Below are 27,914 nucleotides of genomic sequence, written 5' to 3' on the forward strand. Positions count from 1 at the left end.
ATATTGGGTAGACCTCTAGCAACGTCTGCACTCAAAGCTCCTTTCCCACAGAAAGAACTATGGAAAGACAGGAAAAAAAGAAGAGAGGAAATAAGAAGAGTGGAAATTAATGATGTGGAAAGCCAGCTATAATGAGGATCATCAAAACCAAACTGAAAGGTGAGTTTTTGAAATGACTAATAAATCCATTTCTAGCAGGACCGACACTGTATAATGAATACAAACAATGAGCTTTAAAATCATTCATATAACATAATCCATCTGTTATCTCTGGTGGAGAGGCCACCCTCTTTTTTTTTATGCTCTTAGGTATTTTATACAGTTTTTTTTTTATTAGTAATCATACATGGTTTTCATAAGGAGAAAAAAATGTTGTTTGAGAGTTGCACATAAAATGTGTGTTTTTTAAAAAATCATGTTTACTATCAGTTTCCAAATCAAAGATAATCTAAATGTCTACATTTAAAACAATTGACATTTTCTAATTGTTGGAAATACAGTGATGTCGTAGAATCAGGACATGAACAAAACTAGTATTTACCCTGTAGATGCTGCCTTGTTAATTGAATATTCTGTTTTTCCTCTGAGAAAACAGTTTAAGAAGGAGTAGCATTTGTTTCAAATGCCTAGTGGGTAGTCCTGTTAAGAAGTATTACAGAAAAGGAGAACCTGAGGATCTATTTATTTTAAAGTTCTACTTTTTTTCTGAAAAATTTTTTTCCTGAGAACTTTTGGGCTGAAGGGGGTTTGGGGAGAATGCAAAAATCATAATGTAGCAGATTATTATTATTTTTTCTAATCTATCTGTATCACATGAATTTTTTATTTAAAAAATTTTTTAATTAAAAAATTTTTTTAAATAAAAAATTTTAATTTTTTAATTAAAAAATTTTTAAAACTCTACTCAATACTATGTAATGACGTATATGGAAAAGGATTCTTTTCTTTATGATGAACTCTTGCCTGCTTCTTTTGTGTATCCCAGGTTTCATTGTAAAAAGAAGCTTGGACTTACAAATAAAAACATGGGATCACATCGCAACAGACAGTTGCCTGGTGGTATAAGCACCAAGTTTGATGTGGACAGGCCTGGATTTCTGGTGGCATCTACTAGCTGTGTGACCCCGGGGATTTCTGAAATGTACAGTGAGAAGTTCTTTAGGTTCAGTTGAAATTACATGAGAAAATACATGTAAGGTTACTTAGCCCAGTGCCTAGGCATTAAAGACACTCCAAAAATGTTAATAAACATTATTATAATTATGACTTAGAGAGGTTAGAGTCTTGGAAAAGAGGAAAGAAGACAGCATAAAGGGAGGACATGGGGAGAAGCAAGGCCCAGAGGTAGCTCAGATTGTAGGACCTCATCTTACAGCCAGAGATGGCCCCACCAGCGGTAGGCTGGATGCTGAGGAAGAGGAACACACGCAGTCCTACCACAAGCTCAGAGCCTCCTTTCCTCAGAACATTTGCTGGAAAAGTGTTGTAATAAATCTGTGGCGATTACAGAAGTGAATGATGAGCCCTAGAGTTGTACAGTACGCAACCTGCAAAACTGTACATGGCGGCCCTGAACGATCCACGATGGTTCTACTCTTGTTTCAGTCTCTTCTTAAGCAGTTGCCATCTTGTATTTCTTTCTACCTGGTGGGCCCCTTTAAATTCTTTCCAGGTCAAGGCAGAGTACACATGTAAATACATTATATTGACATGAGGTAGAAGTTTGAAACTCAGGCCACCCCAAAAGGCAAAGAATCGGAGCTGAAGGAAGGATGGATTAATCAGTCTTCCTGCTTCCCTCCCACCTCCCATCCACTACATCTTCCTGCGTTAGCACAAAAAAACGGTCTGTATATCAGGAGATACTGCATCAGATGAGACTGGTCCCAAATGCGGGTTAAATCCTTGTAAATGTCAATCAGGAGTCAATGAGCTCCTTCTTTGTACAGTGGGTTAGTTCACACATGAAGCTCATTACCCCTAGAGGTCGGTTTGGATTGCAAGTATAATGGTGTTTAAGGAAGGCTGATTTCAGGCTTGCTGGGGAAGCAGGCAGGCTGGGGATGTAGAGTTACGGCTACCACCCACACCAGGCAAGGAAGCCACACCCCCGTGTTCAGCCAAGTGCCTCCTCCTTCTTCCCTGGGATCTGCCTGCCTTCCAGGCTTCTCCTTACCCGCTCCTAATGGCTGTCTCACCCTGGGACAGGACGAGGAACCTGATTGTTAGCTGACTTAGGTATGACTGTGAGGGGAGAGCAAGCCTTGGGGGGCAAATGATACAGGCTGTGCCCTGGGGGGGAAGTTCGCGTAGTTGGGGGCCGCCTGGCTTGTGGCTGGGCTGGCGGAGGTGCTGGGATCAGCTGACACTAGTTATGGGTGTTTAAGAATTTCTGCAGGAGATAACTTGCTGGGGCCCTAGGAGGCGGGGCTCTCTAGGCACAGGGCATCTAGGACTAGGAAATACGGGACTTCCAGCCTGGACGTCCATCAGGGAATCAGGAAAAGGATACCAAAGTCCCAGCAGAGGGCGCTGTCCTGCGACCACTGGTCACAGCCAATCAAGATCCAGTTGTGCCGAAACCGAGAAGGTTATGTAGTGGGACTTGGGCAGGGAGGGCCCATTTGGGGACCTGCTAATTGGAGGTGGGCCAGGAAGCAAGGGCTTAGTTCCAGAAATAAGGCAAAGCTGAGGTTCTTAATAGTAGCAGGTGATGGCAGGACTGGATAATTTGCGCAATGGGTCTTGGGCTACGTTCCCTTAGTTACCTCCTAACCAAGTGCCCGAGACTGAGCTAGGGTGGCGCCTGGAATGACGCTCAGGTGGGCCCCGCGGGGGGGATGGCAACAGGCCGGGAGCAGGAGCCTGCAGGGAGCGTCGCCAGTGCCCCCTCTGGTCCTGAGTCCGCTTGCTTCTCTACGTCCACTGGACCCACGGCTGGAAGGGCTTGACCGCCTCCTCGCTCTCCTGTTGGGCTGCTGGTTCTGGACTCGAGCTCCAGGTAATCTCCCCACAGAGCTCGTGAGAAACGGGCCAAGGCCCTTCCCTTGACGGTTTAGGTAAACGCGAGTGCTCCGTGCTGTGTAATCCAGAGCAGCCGGGCATCTTCTGGGAGTGTCAGCCTTCCGTAGTTCTGACAGGGTTATCAGCGTGGGCCTAGGATGGTCTCACCCTGTTGTTCCCAATTTTCATATCCAGTGAGCAACAGAGGAGACTCATGATGCCGCCTTCATTCTCTCTGTATTTCCTTTCCCTCCTTACCCAGCTACCACCTTAGCAGCAGACTCAAGCCTCTCCCCATTTCCTACACTCTTCGGATTCACTTGGTGTGTCTATAGCCTGTGTGCTGTTTCCACGTACACTGTCCACTTTGAAATCTTGGGTCTCGACGTCTCTTACCTCCTATAAAACTCACCACTTCATTTGTTCTTTCAGTCATTTATTCCCCAATAACTTAGTGAGAGCTCTTTTCACAGGACCCGAGGGCCTTATGCAATGACCTCTACCACAGGCTCTGGGATCAGAATATATACAGCTGCTTAAAGTTTCCCACTTGCCTCCCAGGTAAGAACTTTATTCCTCCAGCAAACACTTTTTGTTTGAAAAATCTATTTATGAATTTACGAATGCCTGAAATCGTTTAAACCTCTGCACCTTATAAAATAAAATTCTAATGAGCCTATCTTTTCAACAAATCGTTGGTTTGAGATGTGGATAAAACAATTATCACAGAATCCTCTGGGGAAAAAAAAAGTCTTGATCTAACAGGAAAGCCTTTCCATTCTACAAGGGGAACTCGTTTGACCTAGCTCTGTCCTTTAAAGGGCAAGTGGCTGTAAGAAATTCTAAGGTTTTTCTCAGAATTCTAAGACAATTGGTCAATAGTGATATAAAAAGTCAGGTTCATTAGCGACACTAATTTGGTTTTCCTGAAAATCGGCCAGACAGAAAGTTCTCACTTTTATCCACCTTCATTGTTACTCTCCATAGCAACTGAAAACTGTTCTGGGCTGAAATAATCCTCTCTAGCTCCCAGCGCACAGTCAAGGAATTTTAAAAACAGAGGACTTTGTAACCATGAAATACTCTCTGAGATTTAAAAGGCCACAGAGCTCCAGATAAATAATCATTTGTCTTTCGTCTGAAGGTAAGCACTGGGTTTAGAAATGTTTGTATCATCGTCTGTCATTTTTTAGATGCTAACATAAGAATCTTAAACTCTCTCTCTCTTTTTTTTTTAAACCATGAAAGTAATCCTAGTATTTTTCTAACTACCCCACAGTCATTATTAGCTCATCTCTGGGCCAAGATCTGCCATGAGATGCTGTTAACATTTTGCATTCCTTAAGCAATCGGTTGAAGATATTAATTTTTTTCCAGAAAGCTGATTGGTTCTCAAGCTGTCCTTTCACTTCTTTCCTGAGGCCTGAATATGTGGATTTATCATGGCTTGTGCGGCCTTGAAACTCTCTTGTTTTTCCAAGATAGTTCATACTTTTAATCAACTGAAAACTAAAAACTAACCAGTATGTTCTGGATGTTACTATTTTCTTTTAGTCCCTTCCTTATCAAAAAATCTTCTAACTCAACATGATAGCTGTAATTTACTCAAATTTATTTTCTGTTTACTTTTATTTACTTACTTCACTGATGAGGCCCATAAATCAATGGGATAAAATGAGGGCGTTTCCTGTTGGCGGGTGTGGAGAGATAAATTAGGAGTTTGGGCTTAATGTATACACACCACTATACATAAAATAGGTAAACAGCAAGGACCTACGGTATAGCACAGGGAACTATACTCAATATCTTGTAATAAACTATATAATAGAAAAGAATCTGAAAAAAAAAATATATGTATGTATAACCGAATCACTTTGCTGTACACTTGAAACTAACACAACATTGTAAATCAACTCTACTTCAATAAAAAAGATAAATGAGGGTGTTTCCTGCCCCGGGTCTTATGACCTGTAGCACCTTCAGGATAAACAGTGAAATGCATTCTTCCTAATTTTTGACTCTATTTCAGAGACAGACAATATAACACACTTCTTGGCTGTTGTACAGTTTGAAAGTCTACACCCACCATAATTTCCTGCCGGTGGGAGTTATAAACGAGCTATAGACCCCCTGTTGTTCAGAAACAGCTTGTCATTGCCAATCAGCTTAGCCACCCAATTAATGAATCCTTGCAAACCTGTTGCAGGCACAGTAATTAAGGGCTTTATTTTTCCTCTTTCCACAGACATTCCTCCAGTTACGAGTTGACACCGTGAACACCAACCCACCCAGCTCCATCAGAGGCAGACTTGGGCTGAAGGAAGAGTGGAAATGTGCTTCTGGAGAAAGCTTTCTGTATTCTGGGTGCCATTGTTCCTTCTACTCAGCCTGATTCCCTTGACTGAGACAGAAAAACCCTCAACTCCAGACAGCAGCGGCACTTGGAGTCCAGGGCAACTGACGGAAATTCTACATGTTCTCTCTGCACAAGAGCCCACCCCCCTGAACCACTCGAGAAGCCTCATCAGAACTCTGCTAGAGAAAACCGGGTGCCCACGGAGGACAGACGGAAGGCAAGGAGATTGCAATCTGGTTAGTGCCATAGAATGGGATCAGGGACAAGGGCATTTTCCAAAGAGACCCATGCATTCCTTAGCCGCTTACTTTAGGAAAGGAAAATCCATTGCAAACCTTCCAATATCCGAGTGGGCAATGCATTATGGTGTAATAACTCCCATATTTGGGATATGACACATCATACAGCATTCTGCATATGGCATTTAGAGACAGGGAGAACTTGTTTTTATTAAAATGGTAATGCTTCTGTAAGTCTTTCTACAACGCTTCTGCAGGTTTAGAGGTATTTATTTGCAAGTATGCACTTCTACTTCCCTTTTCTTTCTGATTGACTAATCCTTTTTATGAGCTTGCAATGACCTTGAACATGATTGGTTAGATAGATGCCATTTGTTTTCTGAGGCATAATAATAACAACCTGATATTTGTCTAATGTTGAATTTTTAAATACTTTCTCCCGGATATTGGTAGGTGTGTTCTAATATTTTGCATCGTGGGGAGTTAAGGAATTGGATTATCGTCTTCTTAAAAATGAGGAATCTAAGCTGGGGAAGGGAAGTGCTACCAGTGGGGCTGAAATGGGCCCCAGAAACCCATTTTCCAGGCATTTCCTAGTCTATCAAGTGACTCTCAAATCCTGGCTATCCATCAGCATCACCTGGCCAGGTTTCACAAAATACCCAGGCTGGAGCTTCCTTCTCCAGAGATTGAGATTTCACTTGCCCTGGATGGTATTTTTAAAAATCTCTGCGGGCCGCTTTAATGTAAAAATCAGCATTACTGTAAAATCAACATTTAATGTAAAATCAGAATGTCTCCATTGGGTGGGGGGATGGGTAATGACCAGAGCAGCCCCAGAGGTAAGAGCCCATGTCTTAAAATGACTTCAGACAAAAAACAGACCAAAACACTCTGAACATCCCTTTCCTGAGATGAGATTTTTCAGAATGAACTCACTCACAAATAAATAAGTAAATAAATGAAGACATAACTAACTAAATAAGAGAAGCGAATCATTTCTCCCCAAAATAAATTTTAGCAGATCTTCTCAATCACGCTTTGTTCTGGGGGAAACATTTCTTGGCCAAATGTTTTGTTTTTTGTTTTTGTTTTCTTCACAGAAGGGTCTTGCTAACAGAATTTTTCTCTGCTCTGTGCAAACAGTAAATAATTCAGTAATTAGTAAAACTCCCAAGGGTTCCCAGAGAAAACATGTGTTGTAAAGGCAACTCATCTGTGATGACATTAATTTATATATATAGCAACAGAAGACTTCCCACCGGAAATAACTAGGAGTCATATCTTTTTAATGTCCTCTGAGAATTTGCTTCAGAGAAATGTTCTCTAATGACATGAAGTGCCTTATTAAGGCTGGTTGAATATTAGTTTAGCTTGGAGGGGGGTGTAAACAGGCAAGATTATTCTCCGTTTTTTGGGGGGGAATGGGTTGTTTTGTACATTTTTTTTGATTTCTATGACATTAACAAGTATTTGGCCAGTTTAGTTTCTGTTCCATTCCTAGGAAGTGAAACACTGTCTGTAATAACTTCACCCTCCTGCTGCTGCTGTTTCTTTTTCTCTAAGAGACTAAGGTTTAAAAAAAAGGCTAATCTCAGCTTCACCTGCTCAGAAGTCTCCAATTTACCCGAATCACTACAATCTAAGCAAGGAGTCCACGGAATCTCTCAGTGTCAATTCACAACAACCAGGGAGAAACACCCTGGTTTTACAAACACCCACATTCTGGTGCAAACCAGAAGTCTTCACCATGTTCTTGAATCCTTTTTTGTCTTCTTAGGGACTTTGTCCACTAGGAGGCAGGGTACCTATCAGAAGTTCTGTGATAAAAAGAGGGCAAGGGAGTGAGTTCAGGTCCTTAAAATGTCTGAAAAAAGGGATCAGTGTGTATCCTGAATTTGGGGGGAGGAAAAAAAAAGTTCCCAATTTTATTTCGGATCTAGGTAAAAACTGAATTTTCAGAACAACTGATCTGAAGTTTTTAAGAGCACTGCACGTTTAAAAATAAATCCATTCAAGCTGCCGCCTTTGAATATGGATACTCTTGCCTGATCATGGCTTTCCTTTTTCTTTTTTTTCTTTTTTAATGAGAAGGGTGAGAAGGGGGTTTTAATACATTTAATGAGGGATTAATTAACTCCAAAAGAATAAATTCCACTTCAGTAATGATGAGAACCATGAGCCTGCATGGGTTCCAGGCGTGGTGAAGGGAAAAGAATCTGGTTTGGAGTCAGTCGGCACTGGGTCCGTATCCTTGTTCTGGCACCGTCTAGCTGTTAGGATGCCGAGATGCTGATTCCCTTCTCAGGGGGCTCCCTGTGAGGTCACACGACCATCTATGAATGCATACGAGCTCAAGCTCTCTTCCCCTGCTTATGTTAGCGGAAATGTCCAGTCTCCCCTTTTCCAGGTCGCTGGAGCAGCTTTTGTGAAGGACCTTCAGTGCTGCTGAGAAAACAAGACTTTCCTCTGCAGCCCCCTCCTGCTGGTGCCCCGGCCCCGCCCACCTCAACTGTCCCCAGAGGTTTGGGGTTTTTAACCAAGATCTCCAGGCGATTCTCAGACACATTCAGAATCAACGCTTTAAGGTCCTGCATTTAATTCCCTCCCCTTCCCCGAGTTGTCATAATGGTCATGGGATAAAGTGTGAAAACCATCAAGCTTTATCTTAACTTGTTTATCGAGAAAGTTTATCTGAACTCTTCTCAGTTAAGACTTTCCTTTCTGTCCCTTAGAAATGCCACTAAGTCTAGTACAGACCCACAGAAAGCTAGCGCCCGTCATCAGCTGACATCTTTCCAGGTCTTTGTTTGGGAGGAAAAGGAAGAAATATAATTTCCCTCTTGTGTCGTACAGTCAATCGTTAGCAACCCTGCCCCCTCCTAAAACAGAACTTAAAAAATCTAAGAACTTAGAAGAAGGCAGTTGATTTACCCATAACCCAAAATCAAATTCTAAACATCTCTTGGTCTAAATTTCCTAAAGCTTATCCTGCGGGTTCTGACAACTGCCTTATTAACACAGAAGATTTCATATAGCTCTCTGTCGCTGAGGCTCTCGCCTGAAATACACAAGCAGTAAACAAAGCTGAATTACGCAGCTGGGAAAAGGCGATCTGATTTGACTCCAGGGTGTCATAGAAAATTACTACCAAACATCTGAGTAGTCCATTTAGCTTAGTAGAGAGGACTTCTCACAACTTGACTAGTCTTTTTACCAAAGTTTATTTCCTTATGAAGTTGAAAAACTAATTCCCAGGATCTGTGTTTTTCTTTTCCTCTTAAACCTTATGCCTCCACCTGACAAGATTCACAGGAAGTCAAAGGATTATTTCTGAATGCGTCCATTCTTCTTCAACAAAGAATCACTTTACTGGAGTCAGAGCCCGGGACCGATCTGATGCCTATGGGGCGCCAGTATTTGCAAAATTTTGCTAAACATCCTCTCCCAAACCACAACTGAGCCCCTTCGGAAAACTGTAACAACTGAAACAAATCTAGTGGTGACGAACTGAAAATCCAAGTCCCCCCACCAACCCCCATAGCAATTTTTGACACGTCCACGCCCAGAAGAGAATTTACCTTATGTTAGCGCTTGCGATTCTCCCTGCAGCGCTCTGTCCTCAAGCCACCACCTTCTGCAGTAAGGTAACTTGTCAAAGACTCAAATATCAGAGCACAGAGTTTTCACCACAGGCTCCTCTGATTCACCATTAAGTTTCATTTCAGCAGGCCTCAAAAAACTTCAGCAAGGGGTAGGCTACCTCTGTTCATTCCAGATGACCGAAATCTCTAGCGAGATAAAATGAGCTGCTTCCACAACTTATTTAAACTTTTCCAAGTCAGAAACTGATTTACCTTCCAAGGTGTAAGCATTTTACAAAAAAATTCTGGAGTGAACATCTGCCTGATTGTATTCAGGGTATTCTATCTAGCCTGATAGGAGGGGGGACTCTATCTTACCCTCTTCTCTGCTACCTCCTGCCTCACCCCTAGAAAGGCACAGAGCAAAAGCCTGGAGAAGGAGCTACGAGTGGACAAGGGTCTCGGGCTGCTTGGATGGGATACAGGGTGGCCACAGACACTGCTGTGCGCAACCAGCACACAACCACACCTGGGCCACATAAACGTGGTCTAGTGGCCTCACGGAGGTCCTACGTGTTCTTGGCGCTCTTATTCCCACGTACCCGGCGCCATCAGACGACCTGAATAGCACTTGGAAATCTCTGAAGGTGAACTTGCTCAACCCGCTGGCTGTATCATGTCCTCACTGATGGATATTATAACCTTACCAATCCCCTAGCCTCCTAATTGACCAGATCTCTTCCTAGCAAACAGGAGGGAGAGAAGGTTACCTGGTGAGGGGCTGCACAGCAAGTACAAAGTCTATCAATGGCAGAGCAGGAATTAAGGCTGGGCAACCACTATTAACTGTGTGGCTTTAGGTACGTTACTCACCCTCTCTTAAACTTGGCTTACACATATACTCAGGGTATATTTTCCTCATAGAAGGAAAACATACTTCATACTTAATTCTGTGCAGGATCTTTGCATACTGCATATATATGTACCTATTAATTAATTCATTATGCATTAAGTAATTGGGTAATTGGTATTCTGAATGCTTTTGATTGTGCAGAAATACTTGGTGGATTATGATATGGGCTTTTGTTTTTCCATTTAAAATAATGCAGTAAGTTTCCCCCCATTGAAAAATTGATCATCCGACACCTTTTCCAGACCCAATTAGATTTATACTCTGAGGGATGCCTTGATACGGAAGATACTTAACACTGTCTTGGACACATGGCTTCCGATAAATGGTAGCTGATATGACCAATAGTTTTCCCGATACTTTAGTTTCAGGAGGTTATCTGGCACAAAGCTTGACTCAGCTGATTCACCTCCCTGGGTCCTGCTGTCAGTCCCATCTAACAGCTACCAACCCATGGACTTTTCTCTAGGGCTGAGTAGGGAACAGAAAAGGGCTGCTGTGGTTTTGGTGGTTGAGTTTAATATTGACACTCAGAGCTGATCTTGTTGGGAAGCCTGCATCTGTTTGCTGAGTTTTTGGCCTCTCGCAGTTGAGTTGGGGAGAAACTGGAATCTGTGTGGCTTGTGAAGAATGTGATTAATGCTTTGCTTTACAGACGGATGACATGTTTCTTTCTGGCTCAGATGGTATTTTCCAGATGTTACCCAGTGGGACACACAGCAGACATGGAATTAGGACCCCTGAAACTTCCACCTCAGAGAACAGATGAAAAGATTTCATAGTAGATTATCCCACAGTGAGACAACTCCCCTGGGGCTCAAGACAGGCATATTTTATGTATGTATGTATGTATGTATGTATGTATGTATGTATGTATTTATTTACTGGCCAGACCACGCAGCATGTGGGATCCTAGTTCCCCAACCAGGGATCAAATCTGCGTCCCCTGCATTGGAAGAGCAGACTCTTAACCACAGGACCGCCAGGGAAGTCCTTCAGATAGGCATCTCTTGATACCTTCACTCTGAGGCTGGTACCATGTCATGAGCTGCTTCTCAGATCCTGGGAGCATTCCCAGAAGCTACCCAACTGTCTTTGAAGAAACACAGCTCTTATCTTGCTGGGAGAGCTTCTCTTCCACAACCCCTGTGTCTCTCTTTTTCTCACTGTCCCAACACATTACCCCAAACACCTTCCTCTGCCATGTAAACTTCCCAGATTAGACAAGCCAGCTGTCTATCTGTGGGTTGTGAAACAAAGCATCATGGAAGCATTTTTAGTAATTCTCGAACCACCAACATTTCTGTTAATAGCAGGATGTGGTAACTGATTGCGTCTCAGAAAGGGCTGACATCAATTCTCTTAGGTAGGCTAAGAGAGAAGCAGATGGTACTCGTTCATTCCATTTTTACTCTTCTTAAGTGCCAGGCATGGTGCTAGAGGCTGAGGACAGACCTGTGCGCAAAGCAGACAAAATCCAGCCTTAATGAGCCAGTTGTCTTCAAGAGGAAATAGAAAAGAAACAAGGAGACATAGTAATCTTAGAATCCTAGTTCTATGAAAAAAAGGAAAAATGATAATGCTAGAGCTGCCTGTGGCTGTTAGGCACTTAATATGTGGCTCATCCCAGTTGAGAAATGCTGATAAGCATAAAACGCACAGCAGATTTCAAAGACTTAGTGTGACAAAAAGAACATCAAATAGCTCATTAATACTTTTTTAGAGTTTTGATCATGTGTTGAAATGATCATATCGTGCATATGTATTTCAAGAAAATATATTATTCACGTTAATTTCACCTGTTTCTTTTTACGGTTTAAAATGTGGCTACTAGAGAATTTAAAATGTGCCTCACATTTGTAGCCTGTGTGATATTTTCGTTGAACGGCGCTGTGCCGGAGAACACGGGGCAGGGATGGGGACTTTGGACTTTGGAAATGGTATCTGGGAAGGCATCCCTGAGGAAGTGGCACTTGAAACTGAGACCTGAGAAATCAGGTGGGAAAGAGCCTGGTGGAACTGACAGAAAATCACAGGGGCAGAAGTTGAGTGAGAGAGGTGGAGGGAGGCTAAGATAAGGTAGGAGAGGTAAGATGGGCAGAAGCCAGACTGAGGAGAACATTATAAGGAGCTTGGATTTCATTCTAAATGCAATGAGGCATCACTTTAAAAACCAGAGTCAGCTGGTATTAATCAAGGCAGCAAAGTGACAGCTTGCGTTACTATAGTTGGAGATAGAAGGGTTGCATTTAGGGAATAAGGGCTTCTGGGAGGACATCCTTTTTATATAAAAGTCCAACCGTGATTGTCTTACTTGAATTGGGCTATTGAGGCTGCCCACTTTCCCCTCCTATTCATAAAATAATAAGCAACCGAGACTCTGTGGTTGTTAATGTTCTGGGACTATTTGTCAAGCTTTGTTTCTGTTTTTTAATTTTTATTATTATTTTGTGGGGTTTTTTTGCACAGTGCTTCGATCCAGATGCCCTGTTACTAATAGCTGGAGGAGATATCGAGGATCAGCTCAGAGAGGAAGTGGTCCAGAGAGTTTCTCTTCTCCTCCTCTATTACATCATTCATCAGGAAGAGATCTGCTCTTCCAAGCTCAACATGAGTAATAAGGAGTATACATTTTACCTACACAGCCTTCTCAGCCTCAGGCAGGATGAAGACTCCTATTTCCTTTCACAGAATGAGACAGAAGATATCCTGGCTTTCACCAGGCAGTACTTTGGCACTTCCAGAAGCCAGGTAAGAAAGTCAGAATTGCTAACTAGCTCTGCTGCTAAGATACAGTCTCAAAGCATGATTTTTTGTCACTAATTCATTTCTAGGATACTCAAAAACTTCTGAGAGGTAAGTAATTGTGGTTTTTAGTGATGGGATGTTAAGTGATGTAATTTAAAATTCTGAGTCTGAAGGGGGAAATGTAACGACTAATCACATGATTGTACAAAAATATTTCTTTATTTTTTATTTTGTTTAAAATAATTCAGAATAAACCTCAACAAAGCTGTTTTGTTTTTAAAGAAAAAAGAAAGGGGGGTGGATGTAATGACTAATCAGTTGTCAGATGAGTTTTAGGCGGAAGCTGGGTGGGTGGGTGGGCGGGCAGGCAGACCAGGTGACAGGGCAGCTCTGTTCCGAGTCCCCCTGAGCACTAAAGTGAGTGTGACTCATGGCTTTTGATCAGTCTCCAAGGACTGAACTATAGCGGTGAGAGCAGTGTGTCTATTTGCCTTGCCTTCTGGCCAGGGAAGGATTACGCAGTAAGAGTTGGCGAGAGATGAATTAATCATTAGTTAGTTCCCTGAGGATGCAGCTTGCAAAAAGCATTATTCATGACGGCACAGACATTATCTCTTTTGTGGCTTGTAAGTGGTGCTGCATGTGTTCAGGGGTCCCAAGTGCTTTTCTTTTCTCACAGTTCCCACTCTTAGGAAATGAGCGTCTTGTTGCCTTCATTACTATTCCAGCAAAAGCTGGCCTTTCAATTACCTTTTTGCTTTCTGCTTTGCGTTGGGAAGTTTGAGCTGATAACGTTCTCTGAACATGGGTTTTTTTAAGCTATATTTTCTTAAAGAATGAATTGAGGAGTCACCAGCACATTTTGAAGAGTGTGGCAGAACGTGTTTTTTTTTTTCTCTTGAATTGTTCATTGACATGTGTCTTAGTCTGTTTGGGCTGATATAAATGCCATAAACTGGGTGGTTTATAAACAACAGAAATTTATTCTCATAGTTCTGGAGGCTGGGAAGTCCAAGATCAAGGTGCTGGGCAGATTTGGTGTCTGGTGAGAGGCTACTTTTTGGTTAACAGATGGTCATCTTTTTGTTGTGTCCTCACCTGGTGGAAGGAGCAAGGGAGCTCTTGGGATCCTTATACAAGGGCACTAATTCCATTCATGAGAGCTCCACCCTCATGACCTAATCACCTCCTAAAAGCCCCACCTCCTAATACCATCACATTAATAATTAGGATTTCAACATGCAAATTTTGGGGGGTGACACAAACATTCATTCTATAACAACATATAGTGATAAATTTGATTCTTGGCCCAATTCTGGTTTCTAGGAGTTCAAAGGTATCTGTGCAATCATGCTGCAACTTAATGCCAGCAGACATATCCTCCAGTTTGCTGTAAATAGGTTCAATTTCTCTTGTAATTGGCAGAACAAATGGAAAGACTGTTTACTAAGGACTTTGTGGATATCACTTCAGTAACTCTAATCTTGTGGCTCTCAAACTTTGGTTATATTTTTTCTTTCTATTTCCAAGGGATAAAATGGGGTTCCTTTATAGAATTCAGTTTTCTGCTTAAATAGGGAGGCGTGCCTACCTAGAATTTCCTCAGTTCAACGTCTGCGTGATGTAAGATCGGTTCAAACTAGCCACTAGGATTTTAGTCATCCTATGTGTTACTGTCTTGATACAGGTTAAATACAAATGCAAATCCAGCACTTAAAGGCAGATGGAGTATATATATTTAATGTAGATTTATGGTTATCCAACATATACTGCAAATACCTGGGCTTCCAAAAGTATGTGAGATTAAACGTTCCTAGAACAGAATAAACTAATTCAATATTATGTGTAGACCCACTTTATTCATCTATTCAGTCAAGAAGAAGTGAGCTACTGATGAGTCATAACCCTGTGCTAGGCCTTAGAACAACTATCTCCTGGAGGATACCGCTGTCACCAGTTCCTGGGAAGGGTCCTGTGGCCCATGCCCTTGGGGTAGGCTTCCACTAGGAAGTCAGTCATTCTAGACTTTTGCAGGAGGCCTCTTGGCACCTCACTGCAGGCTGCTGCTGTCTCTGACTAGAGGGTGTAAGGTCACAGAAGATGCTGGCGGTCCAGGCCCACCACGACTAGCATTTCTAGGTCTTGCTTTCATGGGACTCAACCTCCATAGGTCAAGCCACTAACAGCAACTCCAGGCGGGCCTTAACCAGCTCACTAAGAGAAACAACCTTACACCATCATATTCTGATCTAGCGACCCTCCCTAATGGTCCAGAATCTAAATATCCCTCTATTCTTTCCTTCTCTTCCTACTCTGTTTTATCTTCCTGACTCAATCTCTTAATGCAACCACCTCTCTCCATTCTTTCCACTCTTTTGCTGTTTCCATGGTAAATGTACATGGTGCTCTACTAGTCCCGCCTCTTATATGGAGAACGGGTATTCGTGACCACATCCTAAGGACTTTGGGATTGGAAACAATGGTTAGAATCCTCCTTTGTCCTCAGTGGCACATTGAGACGTTACTCTTTCACGCCCTCCATGAAAAACTCACACTTCTATGAGGTTCACAGTCTCTGTTATTTTAACTTGTTATTGTCATCCATGAATCTTCTGGCTAGTTCTCCAAATTTGTTAAAATTTTGGTAACTGCCTCTCTGCCTTCCCCGCTGCTCCCCACCATAGCTATGAATAGGCTCTTGCCAAGCTCACCCATTACAAACTTAAAAAAGAAATAAATCCAGGATATTGAATATAGCTCCCTAAACCATAATGGAAAAGAGTATGAAACAGAATATATATATACATATATATATATATGTATATATATACACGTATGTATAGCTGAGTGACTTTGCTGTACAGCAGAAATTAAATACAACATTGTAAGTCAATTATACTTCAATAAGATAAATAGATAGATAGATAGGTAGGTAGGTAGATAGATAGATAGATAAATAAATAAATCTGATCCGCACTTTTCCCACCTTGTCCTATGTCACAAGAAGGCAACATTGACATAGCAACCTTCCCTTGAGTCCTCATTGGATGAACATACTTCCTCCTTCCCACACTCCTGTACATTGTATTTCTCAACCATCTCTGTCCTTCTCTTTGCTCTCTCACTTTTGTCAAGTCTTGCCTCCATGAAGCTCTCTTTTGCTCTTTGATTTCTGTCAGCCTATACGTCATGCTTTTTTCCCATTCTCATCACCCCCATCTCCTGGTTTCTTCTCACTTGTCCAGCTATTCTGTGTCAAGTTCCTTTGAAGGATCCACTTGACCTGCCATCCCTTAAATCATGGCATCCTCCTTGGCCCCAACTGTGGTTTTCCCTCTCCTCACCCTACATATTCTTGTTGAGTGAGATGCTCTCACAACGTCAAGTACTCCTAAACACCGATGACTTTCAATTCTGTTGCAAGCCAGCCCAGATTTCTCCTTTGACTCATATATACACCCATCTTTAAAAATCTCCATGTGTATATTTCCTCGGCACTTGAAACTCAATATTAAAATCAAAAGTCATATTTCTATTCCTGAACATGTTCTTTCTTTGATGTTGCTTATGTAGCTCTTGAAATAGTCTCTACTTTGGCTTGTATATGCTGCACATTCCTGTTTTTTTTTCTCTCTGACCCCCATTTTCACCTTTGCAGGCTCTTTCTCTGTGTAGATTTTAAGCATTAGTGCTCTTTCAGGCATGGTCTTAGCCCCCATCATTCTATATGCTTTCTCTGGGGTAGCACATCGATACTTAAAGATGACTCACCAGAGTGTATCTCCATCCCAGACCTCTTCCCTGCACTCCAGACCCACATAGACTATACAACATCTTTTCTTTAAGGATATGGTAAAGGTACCTTACACTTAAAATATCCAAAATCAAGGTCATAAATCAACCCAACGAGATCCAGTCTTCATGTATCACTTCATAGGTCAGCAAATAACATCATTATCCAGTCAAATGCCCAACTAGAAATTTTATTTTCCAAATTTCTTCCCCCTTTATATCTAATCCAAGTCCTACTGCTATTACCTCCTGAAGAGATCCCTAACCTGTAGACTTAGTCCATTATCATCATCACTGTCTTGTACCTGGACTACAGTACTAGCCTTCTTACTGTGCTACTAGGAAGCACTGACTCTCTTTCCAGTCTATTTGTGCTCCACCAGGTAGCCAGAGCGAATTTGTCAAAACGCACATCCAGTCCCATAACCCCCATTCCCAAACCTTGCTCAAAATTCCCCTTTGGCTTCCAGTTGATTTTAGGATAAAGGGCAAACTCCGCTAAGTGCCAATAGACCTTCAACTTTCACCATGCTCCCCTTACTTCACCCACTCCAGTGACTGCCCTCCTTCCAGCTGTGCATATCTGCCATCCTTCTTCTTGCCACAGAAACTTTGCATATGCTGTGTCTCCTGCCTGGGCTATTCCTTTCTCCCACTCCTTCAGATCAGTGTGTGTGTGTGTGTGTGTGTGTGTGTGTGTGTGTGTGTGTGTGTGTGCGCCACAATCCCAAGGAAGCCTTCTTGGATCTGCCTGACTGGGTCAAATAGCTGTCTATTTTTACATCATTGTACCATGTACCTCTCCTTCAAAGCAGTTGCCAAAGTTATCAACTTACATTTGATTACATTATTGTTTTATTAACAATAGTGAACTTTAAGCTCTAGGGCAGGCAGGGATTGCTTTTGGTTTTGGTCACCACTGCACTTCCAGTACCTAGGGAAGCACCAGATATATACTGGGTATTTGGGGGGAGAATTTGTGGGATAGTGGGAGGTATTACCATTATACAGTTGTCAATTCAGAAACCTGAGTCATTTTTGACTCTGCACTCCTTCACATTTTCTTCCAAGTCCTTCCAAGGCTAACTTCTTAATATTCTTCAAATGCATCTGCTTCTTTCCATGTCTAGTGCTACCATCTTAGGTCACGAGATATTTTGGATTCATCAATAACTTCTTAACTAGGCTTCTTGCCCTCAAGTTCTAACTCTGTCAATCCATTTACTACTTTGCCACCTGAGTGACATTTCTGTAACCTACCTTATTGTACGATTCTCTTGTTTATAATATTCAGTGGGTTCTCTGGGGCCTTAAGGGGAAATTTATTTTTTAGATTTTATTGAAGTGTAGTTGATTTACAATGTGGTGTTAATTTCTGCTGTACAGCAAAGTGACTCAGTTATACATATATATGTGTGTATTCATTTTCATATTCTTTTCCATTATGTTTTATCATAGATGTTGAATATAGTTCCCTGTGCTGTACAGTAGGACAGTGAGAAAGATTAGACAAATAAGAATCAATGGGATGGGAGTTAGAAAATTCAGTATCATGGCAAATGAAAGAAACAAGTATTTTCCAGATAGAGCTCTATCTGAGACTAGAGAATGATGGTAGGCACATTCCCACAAACAATTCAGTCCTCTTTTAGAAGAATGATTCCTTGTCTTTTTGGGAAATCCTAGAGATGTTCTAATCAGAATAATTTCAGTAATTAAAATTTTCTTTTTACTTTGTGTCTGATTTCAGTGTATGGAAACCAAAGTGCTGCAGAAAAAATCTGGTATCTCAAGCAGTGATGGTGCCGATGAAAATACACTTCCTCAGTTGGCGGAGACAATCATTGCTTTGTCCCTCCAAGGTGTTTGTCTGGGACAAAGAAACTTGCCGTCCCCAGACTATTTTACAGAATATATTTTCAGTTCCTTGAATAGTACAAATACTCTCCATCTATCAGGTAAGGATGCTTTTCATGAATTTCACTTCCCAGTCACACCTACTAAATATAAACTGTGCCAAAAACAAAAGCAGAATCATTGCGATGACTGAATTTGTCCAGGTATGTTTTAAACACCCTTTTAATCTCAGCATGTAGTGAGACAGCCCAGGGGGCCTTTTCAAGGCAGACATGCTATGATATGTATGTGGTGATAAGGCAAAAATATGCACTCAGCTCATTTGAGCAGGGATGATAAAATTGTGGATGGAGAGCCAAAGGGAGAGATTTTTATGATCTGCTACTAGTACTAACTGAACACTTTCCTGTTTGGTACAAAGTGCTGGGCCCGGGGGGACAGAGTATCATGTAGAAGGATAAAATAGTATTCTAAAGGGTGCAAGAGGCTTGGTAGCAGTTTGCTTGGAACCATAAAAGTAAGTCATTTAATGTTAAATAAAAGTACTGTAAAATACACATCCTGGCTACATTCGTGACTGCCAGCATTTTAAGGATCTGAGGTAAAATAAGACATCACGAAAGGAATCAGAATGTTTGTTTCACACATTTCTTTGTACTTGACAAGACATTAAGAGTGAAATGACGTATTTTTTCATCTGCATCAGAATGCCCTGCTTTGCACACACACCAAGGCCACATACTTCCTCTTGGGAAGTCACAACATAGAAGAGAAATACAAATTTTCCAAGGTACCAACAACACCCTCATGATCTAGATAAATCTTCCAACTCTGAAAGGGATCAAGAGCTAGGAATCATACAGTTCCATGCAGAACTGACTTGTTTGTCTAACTCACTGAACGACAGGTGTGTTTTTCTGCAATTCGTTTGTATTTGCTTTAAGAAATGAGAGAAAGAAATCTTTATTAAGATGAAAGTTGAAGTATAAATCAATCGTGTTACGTAGATGTCATCACTAGGAAATAGGCCGGGGAAAAACATGCTACGCTGAGAATGATTTTGATGTAGGAAACAGGAATTGCTAAATTCAGATTTTGAGTGATTGAGTTTTAGCAGGACAGTTTCCATATCAACCAAAGGAATGCAATGATTTCCCTTTTCAAATAAAAATGTATGCCACTTGAAGGCTCAATCACTCTAAGAAATAGGAAGAGCCATCAGACCGGAATACAGAATACAGTTAGAGGCAAGCTGTACTGTAAGATCAAGACAAGTTGTCTAGATATTGACCATCATGGACCCTGGATAAAAAAACTAAAATAATTGTTTGTGAAAGGTGTTCAGTATCACCCACTTGAGCACAAAGCAGCCACTTTTGCATTTGAGAAATCAGAATTCCATCCCATTCCAGTGCAATTAGATGCTTATTCCAGAGGCCCCAAGGCATTTTTTTCTAACAACTGCCTCTGAGCTAGGGCTCTACTGATACTAACTGTATTTTGGGGTAGGGGGGAGAAAGTATGGTATTTAAAAAAATTTTTTTAAATGTTTTTATTACAGAGATTGTTAAAAATAAAAGTAGAAACAATAAAATAATGTACCCCCAGGTACGCAGTCCCCAGCCTTAACAATTAACAGCAACTGGATAATCTTATATTTGCCTCCATCCTCTCCCAATCACTTGATTATTTTGAAGCAAATAATCAACCTGTACATATTTCTGTATGAATCTCTAAAAGAGGAGGATTTTTTAAAAAGCATCTATTACAAATATCACAGCTAAAAAAAATGAATGATTCCTTAATATCATAAAATTTTCCTTCATGTTCACATTTTTCTGCTTTTTAAAAAATATTTTTAGTTTTTATTGAACCAGGATCTAAATAAGGTCCATAAATGTGAATCATTGGTATGTCTCTGACGTTTTACTTTTGATAGGTGTCATGCCCTTCCCCTCCATTCTATTTTGTTGTAAATTTTTTGTTGAAAAAAAGAAAAGGGATCATTGATCCCATCTGGATTTTGCTGATTGCATTCCTACTCATTTTACATGTGTTTCTTTTTTTTTTAATTAATTAATTTATTTATTTTTGGCTGCCCTGGGTCTTCGTTGCTGTGCACGGGCTTCTCATTTTGGTGGCTTCTCTTGTTGAGGAGCATGGACTCTAGGCACGCGGGCTTCAGTAGTTGTGGCGCATGGGCTCAGTAGTTGTGGCTCGTGGTCTCTAGAGCGCAGGCTCAGTAGTCGTGGCACACGGGCTTAGTTGCTCCATGGCATGTGGGATCTTCCCGGACCAGGGCACGAACCCTTGTCCCCTGCATTGGCAGGCAGATTCTTAACCACTGCGCCACCAGGGAAGTCCCTTACATGTGTTTCTATGCACCGTGTTTCATGTATATTGATTTTTATACGTAGAGGTTTGATTAGCTTTAGGTTGTTTATTTATTTGGGGCTACAGTCTGATTGTTGGTATCTTCCATCGGCAGCACATAACATCTGGTTGTCTCTTTCTGAGAAGTTATAAGCTATTGATGGTCATTGCCTAGATTGATCAAGTGTTGGGGCTTACACAGTGGTGATCTTCTAATTCTCTCAGTTCTTCTTCATGTTTCAGTGTAATAATTCTATAGTGGAAAATCTTTCCCTCACCACAATTTCATTTTATTGAGGTTCTTAAAGGAAAGTAAGGATAAACTCTTGATTCTTTAATTTACCACTTTACAAAATAATAACATAGTTTCCTTGCATCCTTCAAGGAACAATGAGCTTTTCTTTTTATATCATTATGATTTCTTATCTCTCAATCTATTGTCATTATTATCCTTTTGGTACTCAGATCGTTCCCTCTTTGACAAGTGGAATCTTATTCAAGGTGGCTGTAAGTCCTTTTGTCAAAACCCTTAATACATTTTATATCTCCCTTGCTCTCCAGTATAAAACATTCCAGGTTCATCTTGTACATTTTCTGCCTAACCTGGGATAATTGTTTCTCCAAATATTTTTTATCTTTATATAAACCAATTAATCAAACTTTTCTCTTATTGCTTTCGGATTTTGAGTTAGAGTTGAGAAAGTTTCCCACATTCCCAGGTTATAGAAGAAGTTACTCGTGTTTTCTTCTAGTACTTGTATGTTTGCATTTCTGATCCATTTAGGATTAATTCTGGTGCATGTTGTGAGGATTAGATCCAGTTTATTTTCTCTATATGACTATGCAGTTTTCTGTATACCTTTTATTTAAAATGAAGTGGAAATTATTTCCTCCACTGGTTTGAGATGCTGCTTTTATATAATAAAATGATAAATGCAATCAGGTCTATTTCTGTTTTCCACTGTGTTCTATTGGCCCACTTGTCTATCCATGTGCCAGTACTGTCCTGTTTTACTTATAGTGGCTTTATAGTACATTTTAATTTCTGATAGAGCTAGCCTTCTTCATTGCTCTTCTTTTCAGGGTCTTCCTGGCTTGTTCACTCTTCCTAACAAATATCACCTAACTGTCAAGCTCTGGGAAAAAACAACCCTGTGATAATTTTATTATAATTGCAAAATAATTATAAAATAACTTAGAAATGATATTTATAAGATGTTACATTTTTATATCCCATAGTATTTCTATTTGTGCATATCTACATGTGTGCTTTTGTGGAGTGTTTTGTTATTTCCCTCACGTAGGTTTTAGACATTTCCTGGTACATTTATACCTAGGCATTTAATTTTCCTTTTGTCTCTCTTACCTGGGGTCCTCTCTTTCATTACAGCTTCTAACTGGTCTTTATCTATGTGAAGGTTAGTGATTTTTTTTAGATAAATTTTATAACCTGTTCCATGATTAAATCTTTCATTTTATTTTGCCCTAATTTTTTAGCATTTTCAGACAGTTTTGCCTCTTCTTTTTCAATTTGTGTGTCTCTTTTCTTTGTCATCTAATTACATTGCTTAATAACCCCAATATAATGGTAAATATTTTGAGAATGGTCTGTACCCTTATCATGTTTTAGACTTTGAAAGAAAAGTTTGTTTCCTCATTGAGTTGAGAGAACAATGATAAAGAAATATATTTATAGTCTTTTATATTAACCCACATATTTACATTTCTAGTACTCTTCATTTCTTCCTGTGGACTTGACTTACTATTCAGATCATTTCTTTTCAGCTTAAATAACTTTATCTAGTGTTTCTTGTAAGACAGTTCTGCTACCAATGAATTCTCCATTCATTGTTTATCTGGGAATAATTTTATTTCACCTTCATTTTTTAAATTCATTTATTCTTTATATTATTTTTTTAACATCTTTATTGGAGTATAATTGCTTTACAATGGTGCGTTAGTTTCTGCTGTATAACAAAATAAATCAGCTATATGTATACATAAATCCCCATATCCCCTCCCTCTTGTGTCTCCCTCCCACCCTCCCTATCCCACACCTCTAGGTGGTCACAAAGCACCGAGCTGATCTCCCTGTGCTATGCGGCTGCTTCCCACTAGCTATCTGTTTTACATTTAGTAGTGTATATATGTCCATGCCACTCTTTCACTTCATCCCAGCTTACCCTTCCCCCTCCCCGTGTCCTCAAGTCTATTCTCTACGTCTGCATCTTTATTCCTGTCCTGCTCCTAGGTTCTTCAGGACCTTTTTTTTTTTTAAATTCCATATATATGTGTTAGCATACGGTATTTGTTTTTCTCTTTCTGACTTACTTCACTCTGTATGACAGACTCTAGGTCCATCCACCTCACTACAAATAACTCAATTTAATTTCTTTTTATGGCTGAGTAATATTCCATTGTATATATGTGCCACATCTTTATCCATTCGTCTGTCGATGGACACCTAGGTTGCTTCCTCACCTTCATTTTGAAGGGTTGTTTTGCTGGATATTAAATCCTTAATTGACCGTTTTTTCTTTCAGCATTTTGAACATCTTATTCCACTACTTTCTGGCCTCTATATTTCAGATGGGAAGTCAGCTATTGATTGTATCAATGCTCCCTGGTATGTGATGAGTCATTTTTCCATCACTGCTTTCAAGATATATCTTTGTCTTTGACTTTCAACTGTTTGACTTTGTCTGGGTTTGGATCTTTTATATTTATCCTACTTGATGTCTGATGAGCTTCTTTTTGTTTTGTTTTGTTTTGTTTGTTTGTTTTTTGACCACACCCCATATTATTTCCCCAACCTGGGATCTTGACAGTGAGAGCATGGAGTCCTAGCCACTGGACCACTAGGGAATTCCCTCTGATGAATTTCTTGAACATTGTAGATTAAGGCTTTACATCAAATTCAGAAAGTTTTTAGCCATTATTTTCTCCAATATCTTTTTCTATTTCTTTCTCTTTCTTCTCTCCAAGTGACTGCCACTACACATGGGTCAGTATATTTGCTGTTTCCCACAGGTCTCTGAGACTTGTTCTTTCTTTTTCTCTTTGTTCTTCAGATTAGATTATTTCTATTAATTTATCCCCATATTCAGCAATTCTTTCTTCTACCATCTCAATATGCTGTTGCACTCCTCTAGTGAATTCTTCACTTCATTTATTCTGTTCTTCTACTCCAGAATTTCCATTTAGACTTTTATATAGTTTTGATCTCCTGATTGAAAATTGCGATTTATTAATTTATTATTGTCATACTTTCCTTTAATTTCTCAAATATTATTCTCTTTAGTTCCTTGAACATACTTATAATGACTGCTTTGAAGTCTTTGCCTGGTAAATCCAACATCTGGGATACTCGGATACATATTTATTGACTGCTTTTTTCCCTGACTCTGAGTCACACTTCTGCATTTCTTTGCAGGTCTCTCTCTCTCTTTTTTTGTTTGTTTTTTTGTTGTTGTTGAAACTGGCCATTTAAAATAAAATATTGTAGTAATTCTAGTTTGTAGTCTACTACTGACGGTAACATTTAGGAAAACACCAGAGGTATTTTTTTCACAAGTAGAAAGATAAATAAATCCCAAGAAATTCACCATAATATTCAACTGTTCTCTGTATCAATCGTTTTTTTTTTTTTTCCCACACACACACACTGTATTTTATTTTTACAAGAGATAAGTAGACTGGCATCAAGCATTGTACATGGATGACCACAACAAAAGCAACAATGATTGCAATTACCAAACATGAAACACACTCATACCATGTCATAATATTGACATTCAGTCCAGTAATCCTCCACTGTAGCAGCTCCCTTACTTTGCAGTGAAAATTGTCAATCGTTTTTTAAGGCTACAGCTGTACCAAGGGAAACTAAACTGCAGTCTGTAAACTGACAACCATACCACAGTAGCATTAGAAAATGAAGTCTCATTTGTCCCAGTAATCTCAGCTGCTTTTCAATTCCTGTTTCTCTCCTGCATTAAACACTGAAGAGGAAAATGATTAGATTGACTTTACATTAAAGTTATAGTTAATCTACTAAGGATGTATAGTGCCTAAAGGGAATAAATTTTCTAAGGATTAAATCAGTTTCATCTTTTGTTTACATTTGTATAGGGAACACCTAGAAAAAGAATTAGTTGACTTACCAGAAGGCACTCCATTTTTGGAATTGCTCATTTCATCGTGGTTCAGCCCTAAGATCTCAAGATCTTGTGAGAGAATCATTAACCATGTGAAGTATAAATACTCTTTATTCTTTTTTTTTGGCCATACCATGCAGCATGTGGGATCTTAGTTCCCTGACCAGGGATTGAACCTGTACCCTTTGTATTGGAAGCACAGAGTCTTAACCACTGGACCACCAGGGAAGTCCCTAAATGCTCTCTATTCTTGTTCAGAGTAAAACCTTGGCTTTTCATTAGAACTTAGAAATTTACTTAGTAAATATCTATGCTGTGGCCATGTGAAATTGTGATTATTCTGAAGCTGGCCTCTCTTCATTCTATGTGACACCAGATTTTGTATGAAATTTCTAGAACTAGACCAGCTCCTCAACACTCTCTGGACTAAAAATACCTGTATCAGAAAAGATAGAATCCATCAACTTCAAAGGAAACAAAACAACCTAACAATCCATGATTGGGCCTACCCTAATGGATCTGTATCCAAGGACCCAGAATCAGATGACCGTCTAATTTCCTGGGATCAGGTATTGTCATTATTCCTCTTGTACCATCATTTGCTATTGTCAAAGGAAGTAGCTGTGAACATTCTCTAAGAGTCGTTGAAAAGTTAAAGGATAATGTAGATTTCCTTAAATGTAGAATTATTCTATTTCCACAGTGTGGGCAGGGTTTTTTCTTTTTACAAGTGGGTCTCTATAGACATAAACTTGAGGTCAAGATATTTAGGAGAATGATATATATTACTCTTTCCTCCGCTGGGTCCATACTGAATGCATGAATAATTAATTCAGCAAACCTTTGAGCATTTACTATGTGCTAGTCACCATCATGGGCACCAGGGATAGATAATTGAACAAAAATAGGCACGGCTCCTATGGAGCTAACAGGGTAGCGGGAGGATATAGACATTATATAAAAACTTACAATGATGAATGAACACGTTAAAGTTAGATTAGATTATGAAGAGATTACTTTGGATTGTGAGAAACAGAGAAATATCTGTATAGTAGGTAGCACTGAGAAGGTTTTTGAGAAAAGGTGATATATGAGCCTATAAATATGATCATATTCTTATTTCCTAAAGTTGTGTTCCAAAGTACATTCACTAGTCTACCTAGATACTTCTTGAAAAGGGGTGCTATGGTCAAGTCTGATTGGGAAATACTGAAGATGCATATTGCACTGTAGCATATTAATGTGTCTGGGGAGGTCCATTAGTAAATAAGATTCTTTAATCTTATTGAATCCAGCATTTTTCAGACTCTGTTACACATAGAAACCTTCCCTGCCCTTATTATTTAAAATCTTGAAAAGTTGATATTCCATGATAATGGCTTACATTTAATGAGTAAATTAATACTATGTATTAGACACTGCACAATTTCACCTGCATTCTTCATGTAATTATTACAACAGCTGTATGAAGTTAGGTTATATGATTGCATCCTACAGATTAGGAAATTGAGGCATGGAGCTAATAAGTAGTTGCTTAAGTTCACAGAAACTGAGGTATATACATAGTTTGTCTGATGGCATATTCTGTGCTCTGAACAACTATGCTGTTTGAGAAATGTTGATTTAAAGAAATAAAACTATTTTTGTTATTTATATCTTGGATGAGTTAGTATTGCTATTAAACACAATCTGTATTTTAAAAGAGCAAAATTCCTTACATATTCCTAACAATAGTGAAGGCCGTTCCTGTAAGTTATGAATGATTGGGCATTATCACATATTTTTGCTACGATATATTTTAAAAAGTGAATTTCTATTAATTAGGCCACATATCAAAGGCATCAATTAAAGCTGATTCTTTCAAACTCACACTTAGTGTATTCAACTGAAGGTAACAAGAGTTGATGCCTGTATTAATCCTTGTTTGTGAAGTCTCTTTAAATATTTCTTCAGGGCCAGCTCTTAGAAGGGAACCCATTTGTCTGACAGAGACCCTATTTGCATAAAGAATGAAGGTTATTTCTCAAAATTTAGGGGTTACCTACTTAAGGCGTGCATCTTCTAAGAACAGTAATCATCATTTTCTATGCTGACTCTGCAAGATAAAGAAAACAACCTCTTTCTCACTTCTTCTCTGTTCCAACATGTCACTTTCTTTGTGACTTTTGAGGGGACCCTAAGGTAAGAGGCTAGATCTGGAGATCCTGCCTGTATTATTTAGACCAGTGATTCTCAAAGCGTTGTCCCCGGACCAGCAGTGTCGGCTGCACCTGGGACCTTGTTGGAAATGGAAATTCTCAGGTCCCACCCCAGAATCTACTGAATTATACCCTACATTTGTGGAGCTCATCGCCCAGTCTTTTAACAAGCCCTCCAAGGGATTCTCAAAACTAAAGTTCAAGAAGCAACACTTCAGAATGTGTTTGTAAAGTTTCCACAGAAATCTGATGATTTCAACACAAGTGTACAAGTATGTTGAAGTTTTATGTGAAGGAATAAAGCTATTTCAAAGGTTAGGGACTGGATAATCTAAATTTCCATTCTATTTTCTTCTTCATTAAGAACATTTTGTCTACCAAAATTTTATAGGATGTAATGAATCCCCTTTAAGGACATTTGTGTTAGTGATTTCAGAAGAAATTTAATGCAACAATAACCTAAATAATACAGGAACAGCAAGTAAATATCAAGGGCATAGAAGCTTATAATAGAATAACCTTACTCTATGAGAAGGTATTCTAAAACTAGAAACTATTCAATTCCTTGACAATGAACTGCAGGAAGATGCATGGCATTCTTTTCATGTTTATTTTCCACTCTCTTACTTCCCAGGCAGGCATTTTTCAATGAGAATGTCTATTAGGAAGGATTCATTATCAGAAGTTTGTTGTTAGT

At 39.8% G+C, this 27,914-nt stretch overlaps 1 protein-coding gene across 9 annotated transcripts in view; it reads left to right on the plus strand.

The window, feature by feature from the left end:
- Positions 1-892: 892 nt before the first annotated feature.
- The window catches only part of SLC39A12 (solute carrier family 39 member 12), a 73,544-nt gene continuing 46,522 nt past the window's right edge, over positions 893-27,914 (plus strand). Inside the window, exons 1-7 of one of the 9 annotated variants that reach the window (XM_082452843.1) lie at positions 897-3,001; positions 3,477-3,564; positions 3,991-4,147; positions 5,249-5,595; positions 12,562-12,843; positions 18,383-18,590; positions 25,416-25,588. In XM_082452843.1, coding sequence (XP_082308969.1) covers positions 5,335-5,595; positions 12,562-12,843; positions 18,383-18,590; positions 25,416-25,588 — 924 coding nt within the window. In that variant the 5' untranslated portion in view covers positions 897-3,001; positions 3,477-3,564; positions 3,991-4,147; positions 5,249-5,334. The other 8 variants (XM_082452847.1, XM_082452850.1, XM_082452842.1 and 5 more) reach the window with 8 other exon arrangements.

The sequence above is a fragment of the Balaenoptera physalus genome (genome assembly GCF_965194825.1).
Source record: "Balaenoptera physalus genome assembly, chromosome: 2".
Taxonomy (NCBI): Eukaryota; Metazoa; Chordata; class Mammalia; order Artiodactyla; family Balaenopteridae; genus Balaenoptera; species Balaenoptera physalus.